The 27,860-nt window shown below is 42.4% G+C and overlaps 1 protein-coding gene across 1 annotated transcript in view; it reads right to left on the bottom strand.

Annotated features, from left to right (window-relative positions):
• Window positions 1–27,860, bottom strand: part of TPH2 (tryptophan hydroxylase 2) — a 104,356-nt gene that overhangs the window by 75,136 nt on the left and 1,360 nt on the right. Inside the window, exons 2-5 of the mRNA XM_015063626.3 lie at window positions 26,197–26,349; window positions 23,492–23,675; window positions 23,281–23,381; window positions 18,251–18,318 (exon numbers count right to left, since the gene is read on the bottom strand). Coding sequence (XP_014919112.2) covers window positions 18,251–18,318; window positions 23,281–23,381; window positions 23,492–23,675; window positions 26,197–26,349 — 506 coding nt within the window. The remainder of the gene's footprint in view (window positions 1–18,250; window positions 18,319–23,280; window positions 23,382–23,491; window positions 23,676–26,196; window positions 26,350–27,860) is intronic.

The following is a 27,860-nucleotide window of genomic DNA, read 5'->3' as shown; positions in this document are numbered from 1 at the left end:
GCATCACAAAGCAAATCCTAATTTGATCCATTTAATTTCTATCATTAATATTCAAAATACCAATATCCAAGCAAAAACAAGAAATTTCCTATTTTTCTCTGTAGTTAATAGAGTATATAATTAAACCCCATCCTTGAAGGCTCACTATGGGCCAGACACTTTTTTAAGGTTAAGTGATTTTTTTATTAATTAGTCCACTTGAGTCTCACAACAACTCTGTGTAGTAGACACTATTATTATCCCCATTTACAGGTGAGGAAATTGAGGCTCAGAGAGATTAGGCTATTTGTCCTAAAATCATGGAGCCAGGCTTAAAACCCAGTCAGTCTGGCTCAAGATTGTCTGTAGTCTTAATTAATTGGTATACACCAATGAAATAAAAAATTTATTCCAGACACCAATTTGTTTTCATGTACCAAACTGAAATAAGACTTATAGGTATGTATATTTATATATAGAAAAGCTACTATACAATCATATGTAATAATGGTCCTTCATTTTTTTATAGATCACGTAAAGTATGTCCGTATTTATTCACTTATTTAACCCTTTCAGTATGACTGGAGATACTGCTTAGAGCACTAGGAAAGCATGTATGTTTTTAAAACTTTGAAATTTGACATTTGGAAAAATTAAAACTGTAGTCATGAGGAAAACAGAATGCCTTGCCCTTCTTTGCCCTTGTCATGGATTAATGTATTTTTGTGTGTGAATTATATATGAAAAGGATGACAGCAGGGTGTTCTGATCTTTTTAGGGCCTATGTTATATACCCATAATCATTTCATATCTATCTGTGGGTACACATTCTAATGTATATGTAACAGGTATCATATTTCAACATCCTTAATCTCTGCTCTGGCCCAAAACTAAAGTCACTTAACTACTTCACATTCTAGAGAAAGCCCCTAGCAGCTGGAGCTGGCCAGCCCCTTGCAGGGCTTATTAAAAGGCGGCAGAAATGGTCTTGCTTCTAAAAAAGTTCTCTCAGGGGTGCCTGGCTGCCTGGCTGCCTGGCTGGCTGGATAGAACACGTAACTCTTGATCTCGGGGCTGTGAGTTCAAGCCCCACGTTGAGTGTAGAGATTACTTCAAAATAAAATCTTAAAAAAAAAAAGTTATACCATCCTTCCCGCTTCACCCCCAAACCTCACCCACCAGTCTAACAGGATATAAGAGATGTGCAGGATTGTGGGGAAGGCCAGCCTTTGAGGAAAAGGCAGGTTCTTTCCCCTTACCCAAGTGAGGAGGGTAGGCTGTGCACATACATGTCAAACATTTAGAGGGACCGCCCACAAGAAGTGGGGCCTGGCATCTCATTTCCCAGCTGGACCCTGGCAGAGCAGCAGGACCATGGGACCCCCCCCCCCACTGGTGTGGCCACCAGTGGAGCAGCAGAGGACAGGAGGGTATCTGGAAGCTAGGAGTAGAGTGCTCTATGGGAAAGAAGAGGGGCCCTTTGACATGTGTCCTCTGAAATTGGAAGTTCACAGGAACGTGGAGCCAGATGCCCAGCAAAATCTAGAGATTTTGGTGGAATCCAATGTGATGTGCCTGGGAGGAAAATGCAGAGGCCTCACCCCCTCTAATTCTGCTCAGCCCTCAGGAGGCAGAAGTGGCTCCCAACACTCCTGCTTTGTGAGGGGTTCATTTCCAAGCTCTGGTGCACACAACCTGGAGAAGGGGTTGGTGGTGTGGCCACTGAGAAGGCCAAGGGGATGCAGGGCACATGTCTGTAAGGATGGAGGCGGGGGGAAGGGTGCAGCCCCAAGAAACTATACATCACGCTCTGCAGAGACCATATCAACAGAGACCACCCCAGCAGAAAGGATCTGTCTAGACCCGGGTAATCCTGGTTCAAACAATCCTGTAAAAAGTTCTCAGCCACCTCCCTCCCTCCTTTTAGCTTCTAACTGTAGAGGAACGAAGTCTTTGAAGAGAGAAGAAAAGGTGTCTCAGAACCAGCACACGTACATTTACACACAGACACATTCACTCCAAATAACAGAGGGGGAAGGAGGATACACTTTGAATCAAGTTTGAGATTAATCTTTTTTTAAATGAATGGGACTAGGCTTTAAATACCCAAATGAGACTGTACTAATAATTGAAAATGACAGCAAATTAGATGTTGCTAAGGAACTTGCTTCCCAGCAGGAAAGTAGAATTCAACACAACACAGTTGAAAGCAGTGAGTGGGGAAAATAAAACCATTTTACCGTTGGTATAAACCCCAACAAGATGAGACTTCTCAACAAACTAATGACATGTAAATACTATAATTAGATCTTTAGGGAGTCTCCTCCATGTATATGGAGTTAGTTGGGATTCCACAATTCTCAATAACCGCCAAAATGATTATTCACAGATTCCTAAATTACTGGAGAAAAATAGATCCAACTTTCGGTAGCTTCTATTCACTGCCGATTCTGTTCCCTTACGAAAGATGGTAAATTAAGGCTTTATAAACACAATAGGGAACCAGTGCTCGGTGAAGACAATACCAGGGAAAGGACTACAGTGGTCACCGTAGATTTGAGGCTTGATGATGGGAAAAAAGAAAACCCTGGTGCAATATGTTACTCAGAGATGACTAGGAACCTCCTTTGTAAATATTGAAGGCTGTGGGAGGCATCTTTCTGCCTATAAGTTTAAATGCCACGCTTCCTAAAGGTGGGGATGATTCTGAAAAACCTGCCTTGTCCCCACAGAGAGAAGAAAGTGGAAAGTACAGAGACAAACATAACTGGGGACAGGTACCTTTATAGTCATTGTAGGCAAGTCCCGAGCTTGTTAAAGTTGTTTAGCAAATACATTTTTGCTACTGAAAGCCAGGGACATACACACACCGCCCGGAGGCTGAAATTATGGGAGTTCTTTCAATAGCCAGATGAATAAGGCAACAATGCCTTTTGTTTTATGTAACTATTTCTTTGATCTTCTGCTCCAGCAGGTCCAACCACAAGACATTTTTCTTATACATTTTTTTTTAATGTGGGGGATTGGAAAATACTTGATTCCAGCGGTACATCCTGGCTGCCTCCTGGAGTCCTTGCTGGTGGGATTCCAAATGTGAGATGCACTCTCTTTGCTTATGTTATGTTATCTTTAGAGGAATTCCAGAGTCCGGAAGCAATTCCCTTATTCAGGGGAGGAAGATGTAATAGGCTGCAACTGATAGTATTTACATCAAGATGGCAACATTGGCTGAAACACAAGGCAGATTGTGCTCTTTGAAAACAGTTGGATCTCCTCGGTGGCAAGAACCAAGCAGAGCAGAAGGTAAGCAGAGAATTGGTTAAAGGGACGGGGGGAATCTGATAGAAACAGTTAGGAATGAACTCATTTTCTATTTGCTTTCATTACATGCTCCTCGGGCCAGGAGATGCCTCACTTATTCAACAGCTGTTTATCTGCCTGGAATAGACTATCCCTCTCCTCTCTACCTCATCTTTTCTCCCTTCCTCACCTTAGGCAGTTCTCTTGATTGACACTTCCACCTGGGGGTTTGCAGAAGGGAAATGAGAAGAGATGAAATGTAAAAATCCATCAACTTTGCAACTCCTTAGCAATTAGCAGCTCTGCTAAGGGTTTGAACCAGGCCTTTGGAGGAAGAGTATAGAAACATAAAGGCAGGAAGTCTCTGTCTCTGCTCCTTCTTGACTTATGATGCACCCACATGCTGCCCTCCTCAACAAGCAATGTGCCGCATACCCTGAATTCTGCATAACTTTCAGGGAGCTTCTGTAATCCATCCTCTTTCCTTCCCATCCAAGAAAACATAGAAGAACATAGAAGAGTAAGACTGACATTATTCTAACTTATAAGACTAATCTTTATCTTGATCCAATGGAATTTTTTTTAAAAGAAACATTCATCATTCACAAAATTTACTATCAATTGTTACCAAGAATGTTACACTTCATACAACTGAGGTGTGAGTCAGTCACTTCTGATTCTGGTGTAACTGGTGACCATAATGTCATCCAGTTCTGTGCCAGTTGGTACCACCTTCATCAAACAGTAGCACCTGCAACCAGGTGTCCCCAGACTAGAGTTGTAAAGGTCCACAATTGTTCAACAGGAAGATGGCTTATGCTTCCGGGACTGGAAAAAATGTTGCCACAAACCAGAGCAAACAAAATCCTAAGAAGTGGATGGATTCCATTAAAATTTAATCAAAAAGCAAATGCCATTTTTTCTGATTTCCAAAAGCCAAGGGAAAAACGTCTAAGACTCCTGCATTTGATAAAATTACACTTCAGAATTCAGATCCTAAAGGACACTCAATAACTTTATGATGAAATACTGTCAGCAATACCAGGGGGGTAGGGTGGGGGAAGTAATGTATCCAAAGATAATACTCGACTAAGTCTACTCCCCCATTACAATATACGCTCCTTGAAGGCAGGGATTTTTGTTTGCTTCGTTCGTTTTTGTATCCCTGTCACCCAGAGAAGAGCCTGGAATATACAGGTGTTCAACAAATATTATTTGTTGAATAAGTAAATCAATCAGTCAGACTAAAGCAAACCACAAATTTAAGGGTGGAGAAAAATTATAGGTATGTACCACAAAGTCTGGCAGATATGTATTTGTCTTACTCCATCTACACTGTCAGCGCAGAGCCCCACACGGACTCCATCTCACGAACCGTGAGATTATAACCTGAGCTGAAATGAAGAGTCGGACGCTTAACCAACTGAGCCACCCAGGCACCCCCCTGCCTCATATTGTAATTGCTATCAAAAAAGTAAGTCCAAAGACCTTGAGATTTTAGTACGTTTTCTGGTAGCTTCCAATTATCCCTATGTACTACATACTTTATATGTAAGGGTTTCTTTTTTCTAATTTTCTTAACTCTGGCTTCCCAGGCATTGTCACCTATCCTACTTGTAGCCTAAATTTTCATCAGGAAACAAAGCAACATCTACAAACCCAAAGGGACATAAAAGCCAAACTTAGCTGAACACAGGGATGTTTCCTTTGCTGGACATCTTAAGGAATGAACTTTCAAAGGTATTTTCAAAGACACAGAGCATGATGATTGAATGCTATTTTTCTAAAGGGAAAGTCACAAATCAGTACAGTGACATAACAACCATCTGTGTTATGTCAGGATTTCAAGCCATTCGAGTTGTCTGACATAAATAAAGTGGCTTGATGAGAGTTCATTTGGTAAGGAGACGGGCAGCCCGAGATGGCTACGCTACGCCATAGAATAAACGTAAAGGCACAAACTCATTTTCAGCTAGTCCCCTAGGCCAGTCAGGTAAAGAGCATTTGTGATCACATATTTTATTTGCTTTTGCAAATGAGTTTTGCGCACATGAATTCTTGCAAATGAGTCTATGGGCCCTAAGGAACTTTCAGATGGTGGCAAACAAAAACGTTAGTTTATTTTGTTCACATTGTTAATATTGGTGCTGCCTTTACAAGAGCATAATGAAAATAAACTATTACACCTAGGGAGCCTCAGGGAGAGTGAAAATTTAACTCCTGGAAATTATTTGTTTTTATTTGTCCTATGCACCCCAGGATAGGGCTTCCCACCATTTTCTCGCCTTGCAGAAAGCCCTCTTCACATTCTAGAGGAGTGATTTTCTTCCACCAAAACTATCCTGATATTAAATACAAAGAGCAACAACAATGGGTCTAACATCCATCGATGCGTGCCTGTTCAACATACAGAAGGAAGTGGAACTCAGAGAATACAATCCAGAAAAGAGCTGCAATTCAATAGCAGCCAAAATCTCAGGGCACACTGGAATGAGGAGACCCAGCCCAGGGTCTCCAAGGGCTCCAAATGTAATCCCATACATCTTGCATCATGACCAACAGGGACCAAACATTGTTAATTACTGGGCCTTGATGTCTTTTAGCGGTGGATGAGTGAATATGGTTACCCTACAGTTCATGGCCCTAAGGAAACTGATAATAGCATCCATCCATTCATTTAACTGTAACAATAACAGGAACATAATAGCATATCACATGGATAATGTCATATAATGCTCACCTTCTCAAGTAATTAAATGGCTGTTAGTATCCCTATTTTATGGTTGAGGAAACTGAAGCTTACAGACATAGTCATCTCTCCAAGATCAAACAGCTAGTAAGTGGCACAGCAGGGATTCAGATTATGGAAGGCTAGCCCTAGGGACCCCACACTTCACCAACACACCTCAGTGCAAGGTACTAAGTACCTAATGTGTAGGAAGCATGGAGGTTGGCTTCTGTTTCCTCATTTGAAACTGAGGGAAATAAGACAACCATACAATGCTGAGAAGATCACATGATGTCATCTGGAAAGCACCTGGGCCAATGCCTAGCACCTAACAGGTACTCAGTACAGTTGGATCCCTTTCTCCAGGCAAAAAGGAATGAATAAAATCTCATCACTTCCCTGCAGGGTTGGGAATAGGTCTGAAGACAAAACAACACTCTTCTGTATAAATCCATACACCTCTCAGACAGGACTCGTGGAAAATAATTTTAATCCTTCATGTTCCTGGAAATCATTTTAAAGTAAAATACTCATATCTCATTCCCTGTGAAAGAAGTTAGAATTTGGTGCAACTCCTGTCCTTGTCAGTGACACCAGGCCATACTGTGCTAATGTTTTCCCCAGCTGTGGGAGCCATGCTATAATCAGACAACATCCTACTGAGGCATTCATGCACATCTAAAAAACCCGCCAAGCCCAAAAATTGAAAAGGAGAACCCTTTTCCAAATCAATTTCCCCTTTTGTCTTTCTTTCATTTCTCAGGCTCCCTTCCTTTCAGCCATTGAGCTGAACTTCAGGTAGAGAGAAACATTTGGCATGAAAATGATTCTTCCATAAAGCCTGACATCTTTTAAATACTTCCAAGAACTATGCATTTCAAATACGCCGAGACTTCTGTAGAGAGAATAACTTTTTAAAAACCCAATCATTTAATTCTTCTGCTCTTGTTTTCAACCTGTGTATAATATCATCTATGTCAGATGGAAGTTGCTACATAGATAGAAAAAAAGAAAAAGAAAAAGAAAAAGAGGCGTGGCCTCCTGAGCAGAGAAAGATATTTAGATTCTCCAGAAGAAGCACTCTTGAAAATCCTAATGTGACCTTCCTCAGAAACCATCCCAGTCATCTGGGAAATGACCCCGCACAACAAATATTTGGTTTTGTTCTACTTTTCAATTTACCGCTCCATTTCAGAGAAATTAAAGCATCAACAACTGGTGTTTATGCAGGAGTCACAAAGTACCCAAACAGCCACATATATCTCAGTTTCATTCAAAACCTGGGAAAGCAAATCAATGGAGGATAATGGAATGGGATACAATTAGCTCAGTAGGGGAGAAAACATATTTGCCTTCTAAGGTGCGTCTCCTAAAAAGGCAGAGAAGGGAAAAAAAATTAAACTTGGGCCCACATCACAACAAAGCCCACAATTCATCAAGGTGACCATCTGCCAGCAAAACTGATGAGGAAAATAGAACTAAGGATAAAAACTTGCCGCCCCCCACCGTTAAGTTTTCTTCCCTGTTAAGAAAGCAGAACTTTTCCCTTTCATTCTTCCTCCACCTTCTATTTGTGATGTTTCCAATTAAGATTCACCTATCTAAAAATAGGTAGTGTGGCGCTCACAACTCCTGTTAGTAATGTATTCCTTTTAGCTACATTCTGAAACCAAGCAGGATCCATAAATCATGCCTTTTCTCCCCTGAAATGAGAAATGCTAGGGTCACCTAAAATTTCTAGGAAGGTGGAGAAGTGGAGCCACCCCAGTTATACTTCTGCAAGTTGCAATAATTGCAAATGCCTCCTAGGAAAGACACAGCATCGGTAATCCTCCAGCTCAAACAAAAGCTAAGTCGCCACAGGTTCCTGAGGTCGGGAAACCCCCGTGTGGACAGTCGTGGGCGCGGGAGGTAAGCACAGGGTGGCATCGGCTCTACCAGTATCCGCCAAACAGTTCTACTGGAGGTCTGGAGCCTGCCTGTGTCTCTGATCTGTCCCCCTCCTTCCTTTCTTTGCAAACCTAGGGGACTCCTGCAGAGTCATGTAGTGCAAGAGGAAACAGAGAAGACCTCCCAAGAAGTGAGATGCTGGCTTGGAAGTCACATCTATTCTATACTATGTATCTATTCAACATCTTCGAGGCCTTGGCATTTCAGTCCCAGAAAGTTGTGTTGACATGTGGGGCTGTGGGTGGGGGAAGAGGAGGGTGGCAAAATAGCCTTACTCTGCTTTGATGAGAAGAGGAGGTTAGAATCATCGCCAGTCCATGCTGAATGAGAGGATTCTCTCTCTCTCTCTGATGGAGCGGAGTAGAATATTCACAAGTTCACCCAAATTGAATGTGCCTGCTGGGCTGGTGATTGCACTTTTCAAATATCCCAGTCCCCATTTGGGGCTGTTTTGTTTTAGAGTCTCTGTTTAGCTGTGTACTTACGCTCACAGCAAACGAATCACAAAGGGTGCAATTCTGTTAAATCAAAAAATCAAGAAATAAATCGTTTGGCGACTAGAAAAAGCCAGAGAGGGACAAATCCCTGGCAGTTGTTTTTCAAGCTTCAGCGCAGCTGTGTTTATTTCCCTCCATCATCTATCCCACAAGGGGCAGGCCTCAAGCAGGACAGGAAGAACACAGGACCTGGCAGGCCGGGCGAAATTGCTACACAGTTTGGGACATGGCTCTACCTCGCCAGGGCCAGGTACATGTTCCAGGCACCCTGTGACATGGCTTAGCCTTGAAGTCAGACTGGCTGGTTTAAGTCCTGGCTCCATAAAGCCTTAAGTGAACCGAACACATACAAGAACCGTGCATTTCAAATATGCTGAGAATTCTGTAAAGAGAATGACTTTTTAAAATGCCAAGTCTTAGTTCTGTGACTGCTATCTTCAACCTGTGTATGATATCACCTATGTCACGTGGCAGTGCTACAGACGTGGCTTCTTGAGCAACGATGGAGAGTGTCGTTAAGAGAAGTACACTTGAGGGGGGCCTGGGTGGCTCAGTCGGTGGAGCTTCCGACCTTGGCTCAGGTCATGATCTCAGTTTGTGAGTTCGAGCCCGCGTCGGGCTCTGTGCTGACATATCAGAGCCTGGAGCCTGCTTCAGATTCTGTGTCTCCCTCTCTATGCCCCTCCCCTGCTCATGCTGTCTCTGTCTCTCAAATATAAAATAAAACATTTTGGGGCGCCTGGGTGGCTCAGTCGGTTAAGCGGCCGACTTTGGCTCAGGTCATGATCTCGTGGTTTGTGAGTTCGAGCCCCGCGTCGGGCTCTGTGCTGACAGCTCAGAGCCTGGAGCCTGTTTCAGATTCTGTGTCTCCCTCTCTCTGACCCTCCCCCGTTCATGCTCTGTCTCTCTCTGTCTCAAAAATAAATAAACGTTAAAAAAAATTTTTTTTAATAAAATAAAACATTTTTTAAAAATTTAAAAAAAAGAGAGAGAAGTACACTTGAGAGTCCTGTAAGCAACCTTATTCAGAATCTATTCTGGTCGTCCGGGAAATAAACCCAGGCCTACAATATTTGCTTTTTTCTTCCTACTCTTCAACTGATTGCTCAATTTCAGGGAAGTTAAAGCATCCACGGCTGGTGCTTATGCAGGTAACATGATCAGCTGTGTCACCTTTAGCAGATTTCTTAAGGTCTCTGAACCTCAGTCTTCTCATCTTCGAAATGAGCACAATAATGGGCATCTATCCCAAAGGTTTTTTTGTGAGGTTAAATGAGCAAAAATAAGCAAAGTGTTGAGCACAGTGTCCAGCACATGGCAGGAATTTTACTGAAAGAAGCAAAAACTACCCGAATATGCCAACTGAGTGGTATGTACAGTGAACATTCCTACCACCGTCAGCCATTCAGGGATTGAGCCAACACAGTCCAGATGCAACCCGCACCCTCTAATCTTAGCGGAGACTCACTGGCCTGGGAAGGCCTTGGAGAGGGCAATGTTTCAACTGAAGAAGCGAGCTGCATGCAGGAGTTACATGAAACTAAAAAGTGCACACACACACACACACACTCACACACACACACACACACACACATACACGCATATATTTTTGAAAAGCTCCTTTAACCCAGCCCACCATGGAGCCTGAAATTCCCTGATTTATTCACTCCTTAAGGTCCTTTATTCATTTTAAATGAGCTTAACAAATGATTACACAGAATCGAGGAACACCAGCTACTTAACACATGATAATAATCACATCTATAGATGCAACCCCAGCTTACACCAGCCAGCACCTGGGCCCTGTAATCACTGGTAATCCCCCCAACCAACAAGGTGGGTAAATATCGTGCCCGTTTTAAGGTAAGAGCACCGAGACGCAGAGAGACTAGGTCAGCACTCATGGCCCCCGAGTGTATTTGGTGGAGCAGGAGTTCAAACCCAGCTCCCTCTAGCTCCAAAGTCTATCCATTCTTCCACATGTGCTGCCACTCCCATGCTCTCATGAGGAGGACTTCTACAGACAGTACACCAGACCCAGTGTGGCGGAGCTGTTCGAGAGGGTCTTGAAGAAATAAAATTGAACACAACCTCGGTATATGGCAGCCAACCTCCTTCGTCTCCAGTGAAGCCTGACTCCTGGCCTCTATCCCATGTGTCCCCTCCCATAGGGTGGCAGGGTTGGGCAATGAAAACAAGAGACTACATCAAGAGTGATGGTATGTCCCTTCTGAGGCTACGTCATAAAAGGCATGGTAGATTCTACCTTTGGGCCACTTGATTTGGGGGAAGCCAGCTGCCCTATCTTGAGGACACTTGGCAGCCTAGCGGAGGGACCCATGTTGTAAGAAATTTTGGCATCCAGCCAACAGCCATGTGCATGACCATATTGGAAATAGATCTTCCAGCCCTAAGCTTTCCCTGGTCAATACTTTGACTCCAGCTTCATGACAGGCCCTGCTCCACAACCACCCAGCTAAGCCCCCTCTAATTCCTGGCCCTCAAAAACTTTGTGAGATAGTAAATTGTTGTTTTAAGCTGCTCAATTTGGGGGTCATTTGTTATACGGCAATAAATAACCAATACAGTGTAAAAAAATCAGACAATTTCAGGGCCTAAAGAGAGTCTTGGCCAAGGGGAATTGAGAAGGGTATTAACCAAAAGGTAATACAAAGATTTGGAACATGTGGGTAGACAAAAAGGAGAGACCAGTTGAAGTGAGAAAAATTAGAATAATATTAGCAAGCACTTATGTAGCATTTCCTATATGGTGTTCTAAGTACTGCTAATATATTAGCTCACTTAATCCTTTCAACAATCCTAAAAAGCAGTAGTAGAGTTACCCCCGTATCCCAGATATGGAAACTGAGGCATAAAAGACAAATCATTTGTAGGAGTCACGCAGCGGGCAAGTGTTTAAAGCCAGAATTCACCCCAGGCTTCTGCACTCTTAAGCACACCACACACTGCCTCCCACGTTGAAAGAAAAACCAGAGAAAGCAACCAAGGCCCTCCAAGTGGGCCAGGAGTCTGAGTAAACCCCAGGCTTTTGGTGTAGACTCTTTGATTATTGTTTTGAGAGAGATGAGAATAAAGTACACTGTATGGCAATGTTCCATTGATTTCATTGAATCCTCAAAATACTCCCAGGAGAAAGGCAGAAGAGATATTATTATCCCCAACTCACAGAGGAGAAAACTAAGGCTGCGAGATGGACTGAAGTGGTTCCCTGACATCATCTGAAGTCAAATGAGTTTTCTTGGCAGGTCAGGGAATTTTCCAACTTGAAGCAAATTCTGACCGTTTTGAATCTCCCTTGTTTACCTTACCCTCTGACATTGCATTTACCTATTTACATTTCAGATTCCATGGACTAAAAATAAATAAATAATAAATAAAAGAGGACGTAGCCCCTTGAGAAGGATGGAAGGTTCATGTACTCCCTTAATTTCAACCAGAAGAAAGTACATCCTTAACAAAACACAATCACAATAATATTCAAAATCAATTTAAGCAAACAAGAGTGGCATAATTAAAGTCAGAGCTCGGGGCCTCTTTCCAAGAGAGTAAGATGGATTGACATAACTCCCACCCCCACACACACACCAAAAATATAATTAAATATGCATGCATACTGTTGAGGAATAATCGTTATAATAGCCTTCAAAGAAAAATGCGTTTATTTCTAGTCAATTGAAAAAAAAATGTATTGCTGATTCTTCTTCCCCAATAACCTAGCAATTGTGAAAGCTACAGAAATGCAGCAAAGCTAATGCCAAGGTTAATATGAAGGTGCCAATGACAGAAAGCTGGATAGTTTCGGACAAACCTAACAGCTACCATATCACAGTCATAATTTTGTCTTCCTCCACATGCCATCTGCCCCCCACGCACTTCCATTTTCTCTGAACTGTCTGCACGCACATCGCACCATCTAATCGAGGGGTACTTCTTTTTCTGTTTATCCAGGAATTTCTTCTATTTGGGTTGGGGAGAACAGGGGGTGATTCGCATTCTCTCACACAGGATTTTAGAAACAGTGCCCTCTCAATCCAGGGCGTTCATTCTCAGGTCTTCTATGGCGAAGTTTTTGCACTAATGAATGTTTTCCTCTGCTATTATTGGTGAGGCAATTAGGCCTTCCCGACACTCGTGGCCACAAGGCTCAGGCATGTCTGCAGGCAGTGGTGGACCTCTGGGTAATCAATCATGTTTCTCAGCAGCGCTGTCAATCAGAGACTCGCCTGAGTGGCACCCATCGACGGTTCTCAGCGTGCCGACACCTTCCCTGCTCCCTCTCCTCTTTCGGGTTCATGGTAATGCACACTTTGAGCCTGCTGTTTTTTCATCATAGACTGGAATTTTTTCATTTTCTCTGCTTGTGTTGATTCTTTCCCCCTGCTTTATCCTTTCAAGACTATCACAGAAAATACAGTATTCAACACGAATCCCCCGGAGGGCTTCTTGGCCACGGTTTCAATATCTATTATTCTGCATTTCAGTTCTCTTCCCTCCCTTAACCCTCAGCACCTCACACTACATCGTGCCAATCCCTACAACAACCCCAACCATCGGTACTCCATCTCTGTCTGTATCTCTCACCATATATTTGCCTGCTCAGGGTCCAGAAAGCCTTAACTAGTTATTAAGGGGAATTGAATTGCTCTCCACCTGTCAGAACGGCCCCTAATTTTATCACCAGACTAATTTGCTGAGACATCTCATGCTGGATTTTTCAGGACCACGTCAATTTTAAGTAATCTGCTTCTCAGACCGGAGGTTCCAAGCTTCGGATTGGAAAATCAGATTGTAGCATGCTGCCAGAAGCCACTCTAAGGAGCTTATTTTAAGTTATTATTGTGTTGACATCTTTTTCCTTTGCTCTCAGAAAGCCATCAGCACTAGAAAAATGCCTATTTCAATTAGAAATTGCATCTTTATTTTTTGTAAACAGAAAGGAAACCTAACTTACTTCATGGCAAACTGGAGACAATGGGCCAGGCCCACCTGGGATTCGTTAGCACCTGTGCCCCACACCCACATGCACCAGAACCCGAGCTTGAGCCCCAGCACTCCATGGGCTTGTGTGCACGCTCGCACATACACACAGATATAAACACACACACACACACACACACACACACACACACACAAATAGCTAGCCCTTAGCTATCCTCAAACTCATATTCAGAGAAGCCACAGCAGCAATGACATAAAAGGCATTAAGGAATGATTCTTTTCTCTCTACTTTCCACAGGTCCTGGGTTTGTGCTTTCCAGATCTAACCTCTCCTGATAGGCATCTTCCTCACTCTGGCAACTTACAAGGAGCACCAAGGCAACTGACAATCTGTATCTGTATTGTGGCAGCTTCCCACACACACAAATGGGACTATGATTGCCTTCTATGAAATCTTTCCCTAAAGAAGGATGTCGCTCTGCCCAGAAAGCTTTGGTATAGGCAACAGTCTTTAAATGGGGAACTGAAGTCGTTTTCATCTAAGGATTACTTCTTGCGACATTTGAGCTACAGTATTTGTTAAGGTGGCAGCATGGTGTTAACGTAGCTAAAGAGCTAAACAATAATAGTTCAACTGGAAACTGAAGACAGACCGTGACAAAAGGGAAGGGGGAAGATGTAATAATAATAAGTGACACATGATCACAAATCGTGTGCCAGGGCCTGTGCTAAACACAACACGTGCCTTCTCTTCGGTAATCCTTACTACAACCCTGGGAGATGGGTCGTATTTGGAGACTCACTTTCTAGATGATGAAACAGGCACGATGAGGTTGATTACCCAGCCAGGAAGCAGTGGAGTCAGGACTTGAACCCCAGACTGTCTGGCTCCAGTGTTCTAGTCATTTGTTGTTTTTAATCTCCTTGTTGTTAGAGGTAGTCAATCTGGACTCAGCACTGTCCCGGGAGAGGCTTATAATGCCCCTGGATTCCAGACTCTCTTAAACACCGTTTGGTTTGACTCTATATCCACCAAATAACATTCAGGTTAGCATTTAGCCTCTCTGGGGTCATGACAACAGGGAGTTTTGTGAGTCATATGAGAGTAGTTTCTCCCTGTATAATGATGAATTGGCGGTTTCCTGCCAACCTCAGCCTCTTGAACATCAGGGCCCTTGAAACTAAGCACCCTGTAGCCCTGCAAACAGGGGCCAGATCTTGGAATGTTTCAGCTCCATCCAGAGCCTTCTCTGTGTAAAATCTCCACCATTTCCAGCTGCAGGTCTTGCAAGTCTGTGTCCTGTTGCAACAGCATTTGAATGGAATATACCCAGGCTCCCACCACCCTCCAACCTCTTTTCCGTTCATACATAACCTTTGGAATCATCTTCTCAGCCACCCTCTGCCTCTGGAACCAGCCAACACCATCTTTTGAGCATAGCCTGTTTATCGCCCACCAATGCTGAGCTCCCAATTTGGTCAGAATTATTCCACCGAGGAGGAGGCCACCATCAACAGCCTGGTCGGCATGCATCTGCTGGCCTCCTGCACCTACCTCTCTCTGGGCTTCTATTTCCACCATGCTCATGTGGCGCTGAAAGGCACGGAGCACTTCTTCCCCAAGTTGGCCAAGGAGAAGCATGAGGATGCCCAGCAACTCTTGAAGACGCAAAACAACACAGCAGCCTGGCCCTCTTCCAGGACACACAGAAGCCATCCCAGGGTGAGTGGGTTAAACCCTGGGTGCCATGGAAGCCGCCATGGTTCTGGAGAAGAACCTGAAACAGGCCCTCTCGATCTCATGCCCAGGTTCTGCCAACACAGACCCCCAGCTCTGTGACTTCCTAGAGAACCACTCCCTAGATGAGCAGATGAAACTCAGCAAGAAGATGGCAACCCCTGGCTAACTCCACAGGCTGGCGGCCCCCCAGGCTGGGCCACATAGGTATCTCTTCCAAAACTTCATTCTTTGAGAGGCCCTCTGGCATCCCTTGGTGCCGAGGCTTCTGCCTGAGTCCCTCCCTGCAGGCACTAGGCAGCTTTTTAACCACCCTGGACCCTTCTCCTGAGTAGTGGACCAAATGGAAACAATAAGCTTTTTGCAGGAAAAAAAAATGTCCACCATTTCCAACCACCAATTTTTACTTTTGTTTTCCATAGACACGGCAACTCAATTTTACTCTTCAGCTAAGGGAAGGTGGCAAATGTAAACTCTTGTTAGTGCTTTGAGAACCTCACCCTCCATCATTTTCACTACATGTTCTTTGCCTCTTCTCTCCATCTCAATATATTTTCCTTAAAACACAAACACTCCCCATTATCAATGCTCTTTGAAAGTGTTTGACTCATATATACCAATTCTATTAGTGTCACCACAATATCAGCTTGCTTTGTCCAGTTTCTGGAATCTACCAAGAAGAAATTAGTAACATTTGAGATAGATCTTTGATCACTATGCTAATAAAACCCTTTATATATACATATACATATATATATACACACACACATATATACATATGTGTACATACATATATTTTCACATATATAATACATATATCATCTATGCATAAAATACATATTTATCCATCTGTTTTGTCTTTAAAAAAAGGCTCTGCCAAGCACTGAGCTTTTATCATGTCCTGGGGAGTTCATGCCCTAATGACCTGTCCCACCCCACCCCCCTTCTGAGGACCCATGTATGACATGGTTCCCCTGGGGACAATCTGTGAAACAAGAGGAGCAAATCTTAAGTCTCACAATCACTCGTCAGACCCTAATGTGAAAAAGTGAGCTCAGCCCATCAGAGTCCCCTCTTAGCAATTTGACTGGGAAACAATGGGAGATGGGGCTAGTGAGTGATGGTGCTGAGGGTAAAAATGGGGCAGGAGGTTGGGCTTGGGCCAGGACAAGCCTTATGTATGCTGACATTGTGAGGGGGTAGAAAGTCACATGAAGCTAAAGGCGGTCAAGAAACTGCTTGAGGGGTGGAGCAGGGGTACCTGGGTGTCTCAAGTCGGTTAAGTGTCTGACTTTTGATTTGGGTTCAGGTCAGGATCTCAGGGTTCATGAGATAGAACCCCACATCAGGATCTATACTGACAGTGTGGAGCCTGCTTAGGATTCTCTCTCCCCTTCTATCTCTGTCCCTCCCTTACTCTCTCTCTCTCTCTCTCTTCCTCTCTCTCTCTCTCTCTCAAAAATAAAATAAATAAAAAAAAATTTTTTTTTAAAGCTGCTTGGAACAAAGGAAATAAAAATGAAGTAGACAAGGGCATTTGGGTGGCTCAGTCAGTTAAGCCTCTGACTCTTGATTTCAGCTCAGGTCATGATCCTAGTGTGGTGGGATTAAGTCCCACATCAGGCTCCGCACTGAGTGAGGAGGCTGCTTGGGATTCTCTCTCTTTCCCTCTCTCCCACTCACTCTCTCTCTCAAAATAAATAAATAAACATTTTAAAAAATGGGGGAGACACATGTGGAAAAGCATGTGCCAAGTGGTTCTGGTTTTTAGGATCATAAACATGGTGGAGAAAGAACAAAAGGTGTCTGTGTCTTGGGAGGAGGAAGGGAAGAGCACTAAAGCAACAAAGGAAGTTATACATGAGCCAACAACTGATCCAATCACGGGTGTGATGTGGGGTCCTTTGTTTGACTTTGCTTTAAGCCCCTGTGTGTTATATTCCTCAACGAAAAAAAAAAAAAGAGGAAAAGGATAAAGCAAACACTGATACTCTCTAAAACACACAAAATGTCTGAAATTCTTACCAAGGAAAATTTGCCCCACAGGACAGTCAAGCTTCTCAACTACTCACAAGTAAAATAAGAAAGAATCTCTCCTATCGGGTATGGATTTACATTTTATTCTGAAGACAAGGTTCATGTAGTCGATCACACACCAGACAAAGGAAAGGCAGCAGTGTGATGGTCTACTAGCTTTATTAATGTGAGCAGAATATCCTAATATCCACTCCATTTTCCTACACATGGCCTGCAGTCAACACATGACATCATTACTGGTCTCAAACATCCTGTCACTGCTACTTAGCACCATGCATTATGCAGGTCCTAACCCCAATCCTGAGGTTCTCCAACTTTATCCCCACCCTAATTTGGGATTAGGTAAGAAAGTCTTCCACAAGCCCTCCAATTTATAGCAAATTTCCCTTTCCATGTAAAGCAAACACATGTATTTTTTATTAACGCCGCTCACATGAACCCTTGTACCAATCCTGCTGAATCTTCTACTTTCACTGGGGAAACTGGACATTGAAGCAGATTACTGACAAGTCAAATCAAAAGTAAAATGAAAACACATTTTCCGGGTGTGCCCAGATGGCTCAGTCGGTTAAGTGTCCAAGTTCAACTCAGGTCATGATCTCACGGCTCATAGGTTCGAGCCCCTCGTGGGGCTCTGTGCTGACAGCTCAGAGCCTTGGAGCCTGCTTCCAGTTCTGTGTCTCCCTCTCTGTCTGCCCCCTCCCATTCACGCTCTGTCTCTGTCTCTCAAAAATACACATTAAAAAAAAATTTTTAAACACATTTTCTAGACCCTACAGAGTATATAAAAACGGCACCTTGTCTTGGTAGAGCAGCAAAGACAATGGTGAAAATGTAGCACTTGGCCTGTGACCTGCAGGACTCATTATTTTACAATTATACCTGCATGTCAAACATCAGTGTTGGCATTGAAACCCTACAAAGTTGGTGAGTATTTAAAATGGCTCGTGCCTGCCTTCTGAAAAAGGTAAAGTGAAGACAAGACAGGTCTATTTAGCACAGTGTGTGTTTTCCCTAATTCGCCAGCAACAAGTCACAGAAAAGAGTTACACAGGTACTTACTATTTATAACCCATGGCCACATCCACAAAATACTTTCTTCTCTGTCGATAGACATTGTCCTTAAATCCCTTAAACAGAAAAGAGATTAAGTTATTTAACAAAGTACCAAAAAGTAGCTGCAGAAGGCCTAAAAGAAAATCACTGGGGTGTTTGTTGAGTGTTCAATTCAAATGTAAATCCGATCCTTGGATGACCATCTTGATGACACAGGCAGAAGCGAATTGTGCTTACAGTAAAACCTCATTAAATTTGGGTTGTACTAATTTGGGATGCGCGGGAATTCAGGCTAAAGTGAATGACACCCTTTGGTGTTCAAGTATCATTTACATGTAATTGATGTTAATCACAAGTCAATCTTACCCTGTTCATTAAAACAGGTCCCTCTAACACGGTTACTCAGTAAGTTAACCTAAATGTAATTTTGTGTAAATAACCAATAAATGCACATTTATTAAAAATCCTGTCATTCAGAATAATCACAGAATCCCCAAATTAGCATGAATTAAAGAGGTTTTGCTGTTTTTTTAGGAGGATAGCCACACAATGCAAAATCGATCATAAGGGATTCATGCACAGCATAGCAAGTTAGTTCCATTCCACGGTGACTTCCCGTGATGCTCTTTAGTCGTTAGCAACTGTGAGACTTTTATTCATCATCATGCACCTGGGAAATTAAACATCCTGTCTGCCACTGTTCTGTCAGGCAGACTACTACTGAGAGGAAGCTCCTGGTTTACTCAAGAATCTCTCCTCTTGTCAACAGACTTTCCATTCTCCTTTCCTTGAGGTACTTTCAATCAATTCTTTCTGGGGTTGTTTCTTCAAACTGCTGCAAACCCAGAAGGAGTTGTTTCAATTTAACTTCTTACGTCTGCAACCCCTGCAACCTTAAAAGGTAGCCAGGAAGCAGTGACCACTCTGAGAATGGAGGCCAGGCAAGACGGGCCGCTGGGATCCCTGGCTCTGAGGGGAGAGCTGGGACAGGCCCACAAAGGCCTAGACTACCCCTGCTGTGGCTAGCATGCTTCTGCAAAGGTGGGCTGGTCAGAGGAACCTCAAACTCAGAGAAAATCATTCTGTTCTCTTGTATGGTTGGAGGAGAACTGGCCTTCAGGACTGTCTGCTGGGCTGAGGTAAAGAACTTCCACTGCCAACAGCCTTTCTCTCAGAAGAGCACTCCTAATGGCAGGAGACAGAGAGTATCTGAGATCACCCAAACACGCTGCAGAAATGAAGTACCCGCACCAGAGAAGCTGGTGCTGTCTTTCTTCTGCTATGAATTGGGAATTTTCAAACTAGTATTCACAGGCAGGCTTATGAAAACTTATAATGTGCACACGCAAAATGACGTGACCGTAGCTACCACATTCACAAATGGGCCTGTGACCTGAAAATGGGTTTCCTGCTTTCGACGAGAAAGTATAAGTTTCAACTCCCTAGTGATACCAAGCAGCCCAGGATGCTAAAACTGACGAGTTCCAAGCACCTTTATTACTCAAGAGGAAAGAAGGCCTGACAAAGGGAAAAGAGTCATGTGAAAAGCACAGCACCTGTTCCCCAGCTCCTGCCAAACCAGACACCATCCTGTAAGCATCGTTGTCTGCTGGGCTTCCCAAAGATTCTCGACTGCCTTTCCTTGGCAAACACCTGCACCTTTTCCCAGGCATGCAAGAGAGTGATTTACTCATCGTGCCTCATTAGCCTCGGATGGCAGTGGTTACGAAAACACCAGTGGTGATCCAGAGCTTCTAGGCTGGAGCTGTGGACTAGCAAAATAAAAGAGACCCCAGCTACACCAGTGATTACAGGGACAAAGAATTCCTTGGCCATCTATTCTGGACTGAAGGCAGGGATAAGTTACCAGATAAAATAGAGGGCACCCTTGTAATATTTGGAGCATACTCATACCAGGAAATTATTCCTCCTTTACCTGAAATTCAAATTTAACTGGGCATCCTATATATTTATTTGTTAAAGCTGGCAACCCTAGTCCCCAGCAAATATCTGTCGCATACCCATCCTTCCTCTCTCCATTTAAATCAAGGAGAACTAAAGACGCAGCCAGTACCCTAAAGAGCTCAGCCAAGTGTGTGTTGGCACTCAAGCAGCTCTCCCAAATCGTTCAACGCTGGTGAAATATTAGAATCCCCTGGGGAGATTTAAATAATACTCCAGGGCGCCCAGGTGGCTCTGTCAGTTAAGCATCTGACTCTTGATTTCACCTCAGGTTATGATCTCATGGTTGGTGATGTCAAACCCCACCTTGGGCTCCACGCTCAGCTGGGAGCCTGCTTGGGATTCTCTGTCTCCCTCTCTCCTTCTGTCCCTCCCCTGCTCATGCACGCATTCTCTCTCTCTCTGTCTCTCTCTCTCTCTCTCTCTCTCTCTCAAAATAAATAAACATTTAAAAGAAAAATAAATAAACAAATAATACTCCAAACCTAGATGCACTCCCAGAGGTTCTGATTTCAGCACTCTGAGGTGAGACTGGCCTTAGTAGTTTTTTTAATTCTCCACAGATTATTTGAATGGAAAGCTAAGGTTGACAATTGTTGAGCTAGAACATTCGTTCTCAAAACACTAGAGCTCATTAGGATCTCCTGCAAATCCTCTCAAATGCAGATTCTAGGGTCCATCTTGAAAGTTCTGATTCAGGGGGCTGGGCTCCAAGGAATTGAATTTTTAATAAGCACTTTATGGGTGGGCCATGAATCACACTTTGAGAGACCCTCCCAGTCCAGATCCCTGCTACTCAAAGTGTAGCAGACCCCTAGTGAAAGCCTCAGCTGGGACCTCACCAGACACGTAGAATCCCAGAACTCCCATCTGCACTTTGAAAAGACCCTCCAGGTGATTTGTTTGTCCATTAAAGTTTGAGAGACACTGACCTAGATAGATATTTAACCCTTTCTAGGTAGCCTCAGCAACCTGACTCTCCCATCCCAGCTCCTTCCGAGCCAACCAAGAGCAAGAGTGCCATCCTAACACAATAATCCCTGTCTTGAAACTGAGATTATTCCCAGGAACCCAAAGTCCTTAGACAACGTTCTCCTTGCTCATCAAATAATAACCTACGAAAAACACCAATTTACCAATACCAGATTTTGCATAACAAACATTTGGCGTGCTTATAAAAGGAATACATGTGATTTAAAAAAAATGACGAGTGAGGTGGTAGATTGCTAAGTACTTGCAATTATTTCAACTGGCTGCACAGAAAATAAGAGATGGTATCATAAAGTAGGTATAATTAGGAATAACAGAACAGAATTAAACACAGAAAAATTCACACTGAGTATCGGAATAAATTTTTTTTTCAAAGCAAGGTCAGTGGTTCCTGTGGTTGCTCCACTAACAAAGCTGACCCCCTTTCTCCAGGTCGAGTAATTTAAAAACTAGACTAAGGGGAATATTTGGAAATACAAGGTTAGCAAAAATTCATTTACTATCCAGGCACTGATCTGAATGACACAGCATTTCCATCCCTGGGATTAAGCATTTACTCTTGCCAAAGTGCTTTCCAGTTGTTTTATTAAGTAGGCTTTTCAAACGCCCCTTAGAGATCAATAAGAATTTTATTTCCACTTTTTACATAAAGAATTTGAGGTGCAAAAATAGAGGGACTCGCCCAAGGTCATCCTGCAAGTTAACAGCTGGTATCCGGAAAGTCCCATTACTGCTAAACTCTTAAATCAGGCGTCTGTGCTAATTCTGACTCTTCTGGAAGTGGGAAAGGGGAAGATAACAAATGGATGATTATTAAAGGCACTTTTGAGTGTTTTTCTAACATTTGGGAGCGTCACTCATGAGTTACTGTGAATTATTCTGAAATTTTAGACTGGCAAATGTAACACACCACATCTTTGGATAAATTCAGCTTCTTGAAAATAATGCAATTGAATTAGGTCTGTTTGACCATTACTTGAATGGTATATTGTGAATTGGTTTGAATTGGTATATTGTGTGAAATGACTAATTCGATTGAAAATTTCCTTGTTTATTGAAGTTGTCATAGTTTCCTCTAAAGCAGTGGTTCTCAAACTTAGATGTGGGCTTGTTATAACAAACCCCCAGGTAATGTTGATGGGGCCGATCCTGGGACCACACTTGCAAAACCACTGCATAGAGTATAGTCACACTGTCACATTTCTAGATTTCTTCCATTTAAAATAAAGGAATAACTGTACACCATTACCCTCAGACTGCAAAGCCCTTCCATAAACATGACTGATCTGCTTGGGTTTCACTCTTTTATCTGCCCATTTTTCGACAAGGGGCACCAGGAAAAAAGTGCTTGTAACAAATGAGTACATTGCTTACTTCTCCCAGACTATTAACTATACTTCATTCTGACCATAAAGAAGTTCCAGGTCTCTTGTGTTAAATAAAAACTGATGTAAAGGGGGAGGTAGGAAATAATGGGAAATGCTTACCTACGTATCATATTTCTTTACAGGTGGCCATTTTTATTGGAATAGACGAGAGATAGTGGTAAATAGATTCAGAGTAGATGTGGGAAGAGATGTGTTTTCCATCACAACCTCATTCTAAAACCCTCTGCCCTTCCATTGAGACTGAAGCCCACCACATTACTCTGCTCCTAACTACCTCCAGTCAAGGAAAATAGCGAGGAGAATTTTATTCTCTCACTGAGCCCCATAATGCCTAGGCCTCCCTCATTTCTCAAAGGGGTGATCAATTTCAGTTCATCGTTTTTCCAAGGGTCACCATCTGCAAGTATATCTCAGGCTGTCTAATACTACAGAAATATTCTCCAAGGTTTTGAATCTCCTCCTCTCTCCAATCCTTTTAAGAACAAATGTTATGTGGAAATGCCATCCTTCTAATCTGCTTCCAGCCACTGCATATGTACAGGGAAGCTTTATCATTTGAAAGTCTGCTCTCCGTGATGGGGAATACATAATAAATTGCTCTACAATAAAGCGTCACAGCACACAACATGGCACACTAGCTGGCACACGCGTGGAGCTGGAAGAGCCTGCATGGAATGGATCTTACTGGACACTTACTGGGTGATCGGCGTCAAGCTCAGAACCATACATGAGAACTCTGTGAGAGCATTTGTCTAACTCAGAGATCTTCCGGGGGAACCAGGGCACATCCTCTAGCTCTGTTGGAAACACAGTGCGAGTTCAAAAAAATTAGCTCACAGATTGTATTTTCCTCTTTGCAACATTTCTCAGATTGCTAAATCACCCGACAAGGAGAAGCTGGCCTTGCCTTCCTCCTCCGTCCAAATGTTCTCCGGCGGATTTAGCGTTACAATTGTACTTTGAAATTTCAGCAACTGGATGAGCTCGTTAAATTCCGTTTTGCCACACTCACAGTCCACGAAGATTTCAACCTCTGAACTTCTTCTCCGGGATTTCCTGGACTCGATATGAACCATGTTGACATGTTTCTCCTGTGGAAATGTAAGCAACATCTCTAAATTACCTTCAGGGCACAATAAAAGGGACGCCACAGGCTGTTCTTATTCAACTCTTAAGAACAGGTGCTAAGTGCCCACAGAGGAGGAAAAGACCATCTCCTTGCTCTTTGGTTGACTAAAACATGGAAATGTTTCCAACCACTACCTCTGTTAATGGAAATAAACACTGTATATAGTTTTTCCCGTCTTATTTTTTTAAAAAAGAGGGCATAAAAGAGCATACACAGGGCCCTATAAAATGTATTATAATTATGGATATCATTGTTTTCTTGAACAGCCCACATCCCGCTGGGGGGTGTACATGACTATTTGGAGGGGGGAAATTAGTTTATATCATCATATGATCCCCAAATTTATATTTTTATTTTCATATGTTTCAAAAAAAACCATAACTAACCTCGAATCCCTGATTTTATAACAGTATAAGTTTTCCTCATAAATTAAAGGTTAAAACACAATAATCTTTGAAAAAATAAGTACATGGTACAAATGGCAGGCAAATGAGGCAGACACTGGGCAGGTGGTATGAAAACGACTGATAGTTGGGAGACACAAGCCAAAGTGCAACCCACATTGTAGAAAAAGAAAAGGAAGAAAAGCAGCCAAGAAAGTATCTCTACAGGCAAAAACAAAAACAAAAACAAAACAACAACCAAAAAACACACCTAAATGGGACCATTTATCAACTATTCTGTTTCAGCAACCTCCAGACTAGTTTCATGCAAGGATACATCATTGCAAACCTCACCCTGTGACGGATTTCAGGGGTAAAGTTCTCCTTACAATAAGGTGTTCAAGGGAGGGCAGCAATTTAGTACTTTATTTATCGGGTTGAAATTTGTCCAGCGATGCAGTCCACCCTTCCCCTGAGTTAACTGAAGACTAAGTGCTCCTCTCCACCCTACCCTGCCCTTAAATAAGCCAAAACCTCCCCATCACACCAGATGGTATATTGCAATTATCAATTCACATTTCCTCATACAATCCTGGATGGTCTCAGAATTTTCAGCACGGGAGCAGGATAGGTGGTTTCCAGTACAGAGTAAGATCGAATCAAACAGATCCTCCCCTGTATAAAGAAAGTAGTCCTGAGACCAGGAAACTAGATACTCTATTTCTGTTTTTATTAACCTTTACAATAACACCGCATTTTCTAAATCGGCTGATAATAAAGGCAAGACTAATATTAAGGTCAAGAGTCTTCACACACATGCTGTGTCACTTTGGGCTCTTAATGTCCATTGGTTGAAGCAGAGTAGGTATTTTTAGACAAGGGAACTGGGGTTTGGATGGGTTAAATGGTTTAGCTCTGACCCCATGACTAGCTGATGGCCTAGTGAAAACTCTGGGCTGCTAACTCCTTCTCCAGGGAGTCTGGCCTGCCTTTGGGCACTGAATGGCGATGGCCCTGGATGATACAATTATGTGCAAAATATTTCCCCAGATTTCCATTACCACTGTTAATGGTCCCTGATCCTTTCTTCCAGGTCAAGAGAGAACGAGGAAATATTTGCCAAATGAGGCTGCTAATTCCCCCTCTATGGTCATCAAAGAGACCTTACAATAAAGGCGTCTTATCTGTACACTTTGACAAAGCCCTTTCACTCATATTAGTGTATCACAACAACCTTGTTTGGTAGGAATGATTACCGCTACAAATGAAGAACTTGAAGCTAGGAAGCAGCTAGTGATTAGCCAAACCAGGAGAACACAAGTCTGAATTCTCTGACTGCAATTCCAATCACCTTTCCACTGCACCGACAGGCCCTTAGGCACCATACAGAGCTGGGCTCCCTATCTTGCAGCCCAAATCAGCAGCCAGTGCCCCCAAACCAGATGCATTTGTAAGGGACAATGCTTGCTGAAGAGTAAGGTAGCCTGGTAAGAGGGCAACAGTGTTTCTGGGCTTTTCTAACCTCCCCCTCAACCAGGCTCTTTCTTGGGGGTTCAAACCACCAAATTGGACCTGGAAAAAAAGCTACTACATTTCTATAAAATAGAGCTAGCCCTAGCTTATATATGGGAAGATTGACTCGTCTTTCCAAAAGACATTAAATTCATGAAATAATGAGGCATAGGAAACTACCAAATGCCTCTCCTTATGTATCTCATTTTAGGCAATAAATGTGCTCATAGAACATGCACACAACTCAAATGTTAACAAATCAAATAAGGCTGCAGGCTCTTGATATTTAAAGATAGCCTGTTGGCTCCTCTTGCATTTGCTTTCTCAGGTGTGAGACTCCCATTTTTAATTACTGACTTTCTTATCTGACTATAGTCTGAGGAATTTCTAAGAGGCTAACTCAGAATTAATAAAACATAGCTGACGCAAATCTGCTCATTTCATTGTTTGACAGACACACTTCCCTTGTAAAGCTTCATGAAATTTGGTTTCTTTGAAATGGATTCAGTGATGTTTCACAGCAGAGGACAGGTGTGTAATGGGGCACATGATCACTTTTAAAGTTATGTAATGATGTTTTACATTTACCTGAAAGAGTTTCAACGCTTTTACCAATCCTCCAACTTCATTTTTCAACGAGAAGACAACAGCCGTCTTGCCACTTTCGGGACCAGTTTCACTTTTGCTGTTCCCCTTGCTGCTTTTTTTATCATCATTTTTGCCAGAGTTAGCTTTATTTAACTTCAAGAAGGTAGAAATACACACACATACACATACACATACACATACACATACACACACACACACACAAATATTGATTAGGATTCCAGAGTTCCCCTAACTAGAGTTTTTGTCAGATATTCCATTCATATGCCAGAAACTTCAGCAATCCTATACACTCAAAGAGAAGCTACCACAGAACTCATAACTTTTGATCATAAATACTGATCCAATGTATTCTGGGACACTATTTTCCAAGTGCTCTAAGATACCCCTCAGTGGTTGAAATCTGATCCAGGGGGGTCAGATTTGGTTCACTTTATTTAATAGTAACAAAAATCTGACCATCATAAAGTCTCATATATAAATAATTCCTGCTTTTCTTTCTAGGTTTATTTTACAGCATGAAATTTGGTCTGTTAGCCTACTTGCATAATATGGAAACTATAGTAATTAGTAAATAAAACAAAAATTAAGACCAAACATTTTTCACAACAATAATTTTAGTTTCAATTAAATCTTCAAAATAAACTACCCATTTCATTCTGAAATATGTCAGGACATGCACTGAAATTGATAACCTTACTTTCTGCAATTAGATCCACATTGTCAGTGTGAATCTATATCTGCACAAGTTCAACACAGAGGAGCATATTCAATTAAGGCCATCTGTGTTAGCGATAATATCTGAAAAGTGGCTGTTACAATCCAGCCACAAATAAAAGAAAAAAGGGAAAGGGAGGAAGGAAGGGAAAAAGAAAGAGACAAAGAAAGGGAAGGAAGGAAGGAAGGAAGGAAGGAAAACTAGCTAATCATTAGAAGCAAAGAGTAAAATCTGAGAAACTGAACATGATTAACACTTCATTAGCCATTCAAGATATTGTAATACAGGACTAAGTGATGACTATTAGCCCTATTGGTTAAAGACAAAAAATGGTAGATTTCAGAAACTTGGATGGATCACATTGTCAGAAATACAGAATAAAAAAGCTGGGAACTTTCACGTAAAAGACAAAGTGAAGTTAGGTTGTACTTTTTTGTGTTCTTTATACGCAAACGAAGACTTGAGCAAACAGAGATGTTTCTCCCCGGCAAGTAGTAAGTTGGTACAATCAGACCAGTCTCAGGAAACTGAGTTTCTCACGTAGCTGAGAAAAGTACATTTGATATGTACCCAGTGAACAGGGACTTGCCACTCTCTTCCTCTGATTTCCCTACCAGCTGTATTTTTACATGTTTCACATTTTCACATTGCCTCACTCACCAGATTTTTATATCATGGAAATGAATATTTTATTATATGACTTGAAAGAGAAAAAGTTCACGCAGACATTGGCATTTGACAGTATGTTTAGTCATTAAAGGCTCAAATGCCACAGCACTCTCACACAACATCTGCCTTATCCTCACCACATAACACACAGATCTTATCTATTTAAGTAGAATTTTTTATACAAAAGAGTCATACATTAACCATGACTCTGAGTTCTTTGTTTTCCTTCTAGCAGTTCATTATGACTTCAAAATTCCTC

This window comes from Acinonyx jubatus, chromosome B4 (genome assembly GCF_027475565.1).
Source record: "Acinonyx jubatus isolate Ajub_Pintada_27869175 chromosome B4, VMU_Ajub_asm_v1.0, whole genome shotgun sequence".
In the NCBI taxonomy this organism is placed as follows: Eukaryota; Metazoa; Chordata; class Mammalia; order Carnivora; family Felidae; genus Acinonyx; species Acinonyx jubatus.
The sequence above is the reverse complement of the archived record's forward strand: the minus strand, read 5'-3'. Positions and strand labels throughout refer to the sequence as shown.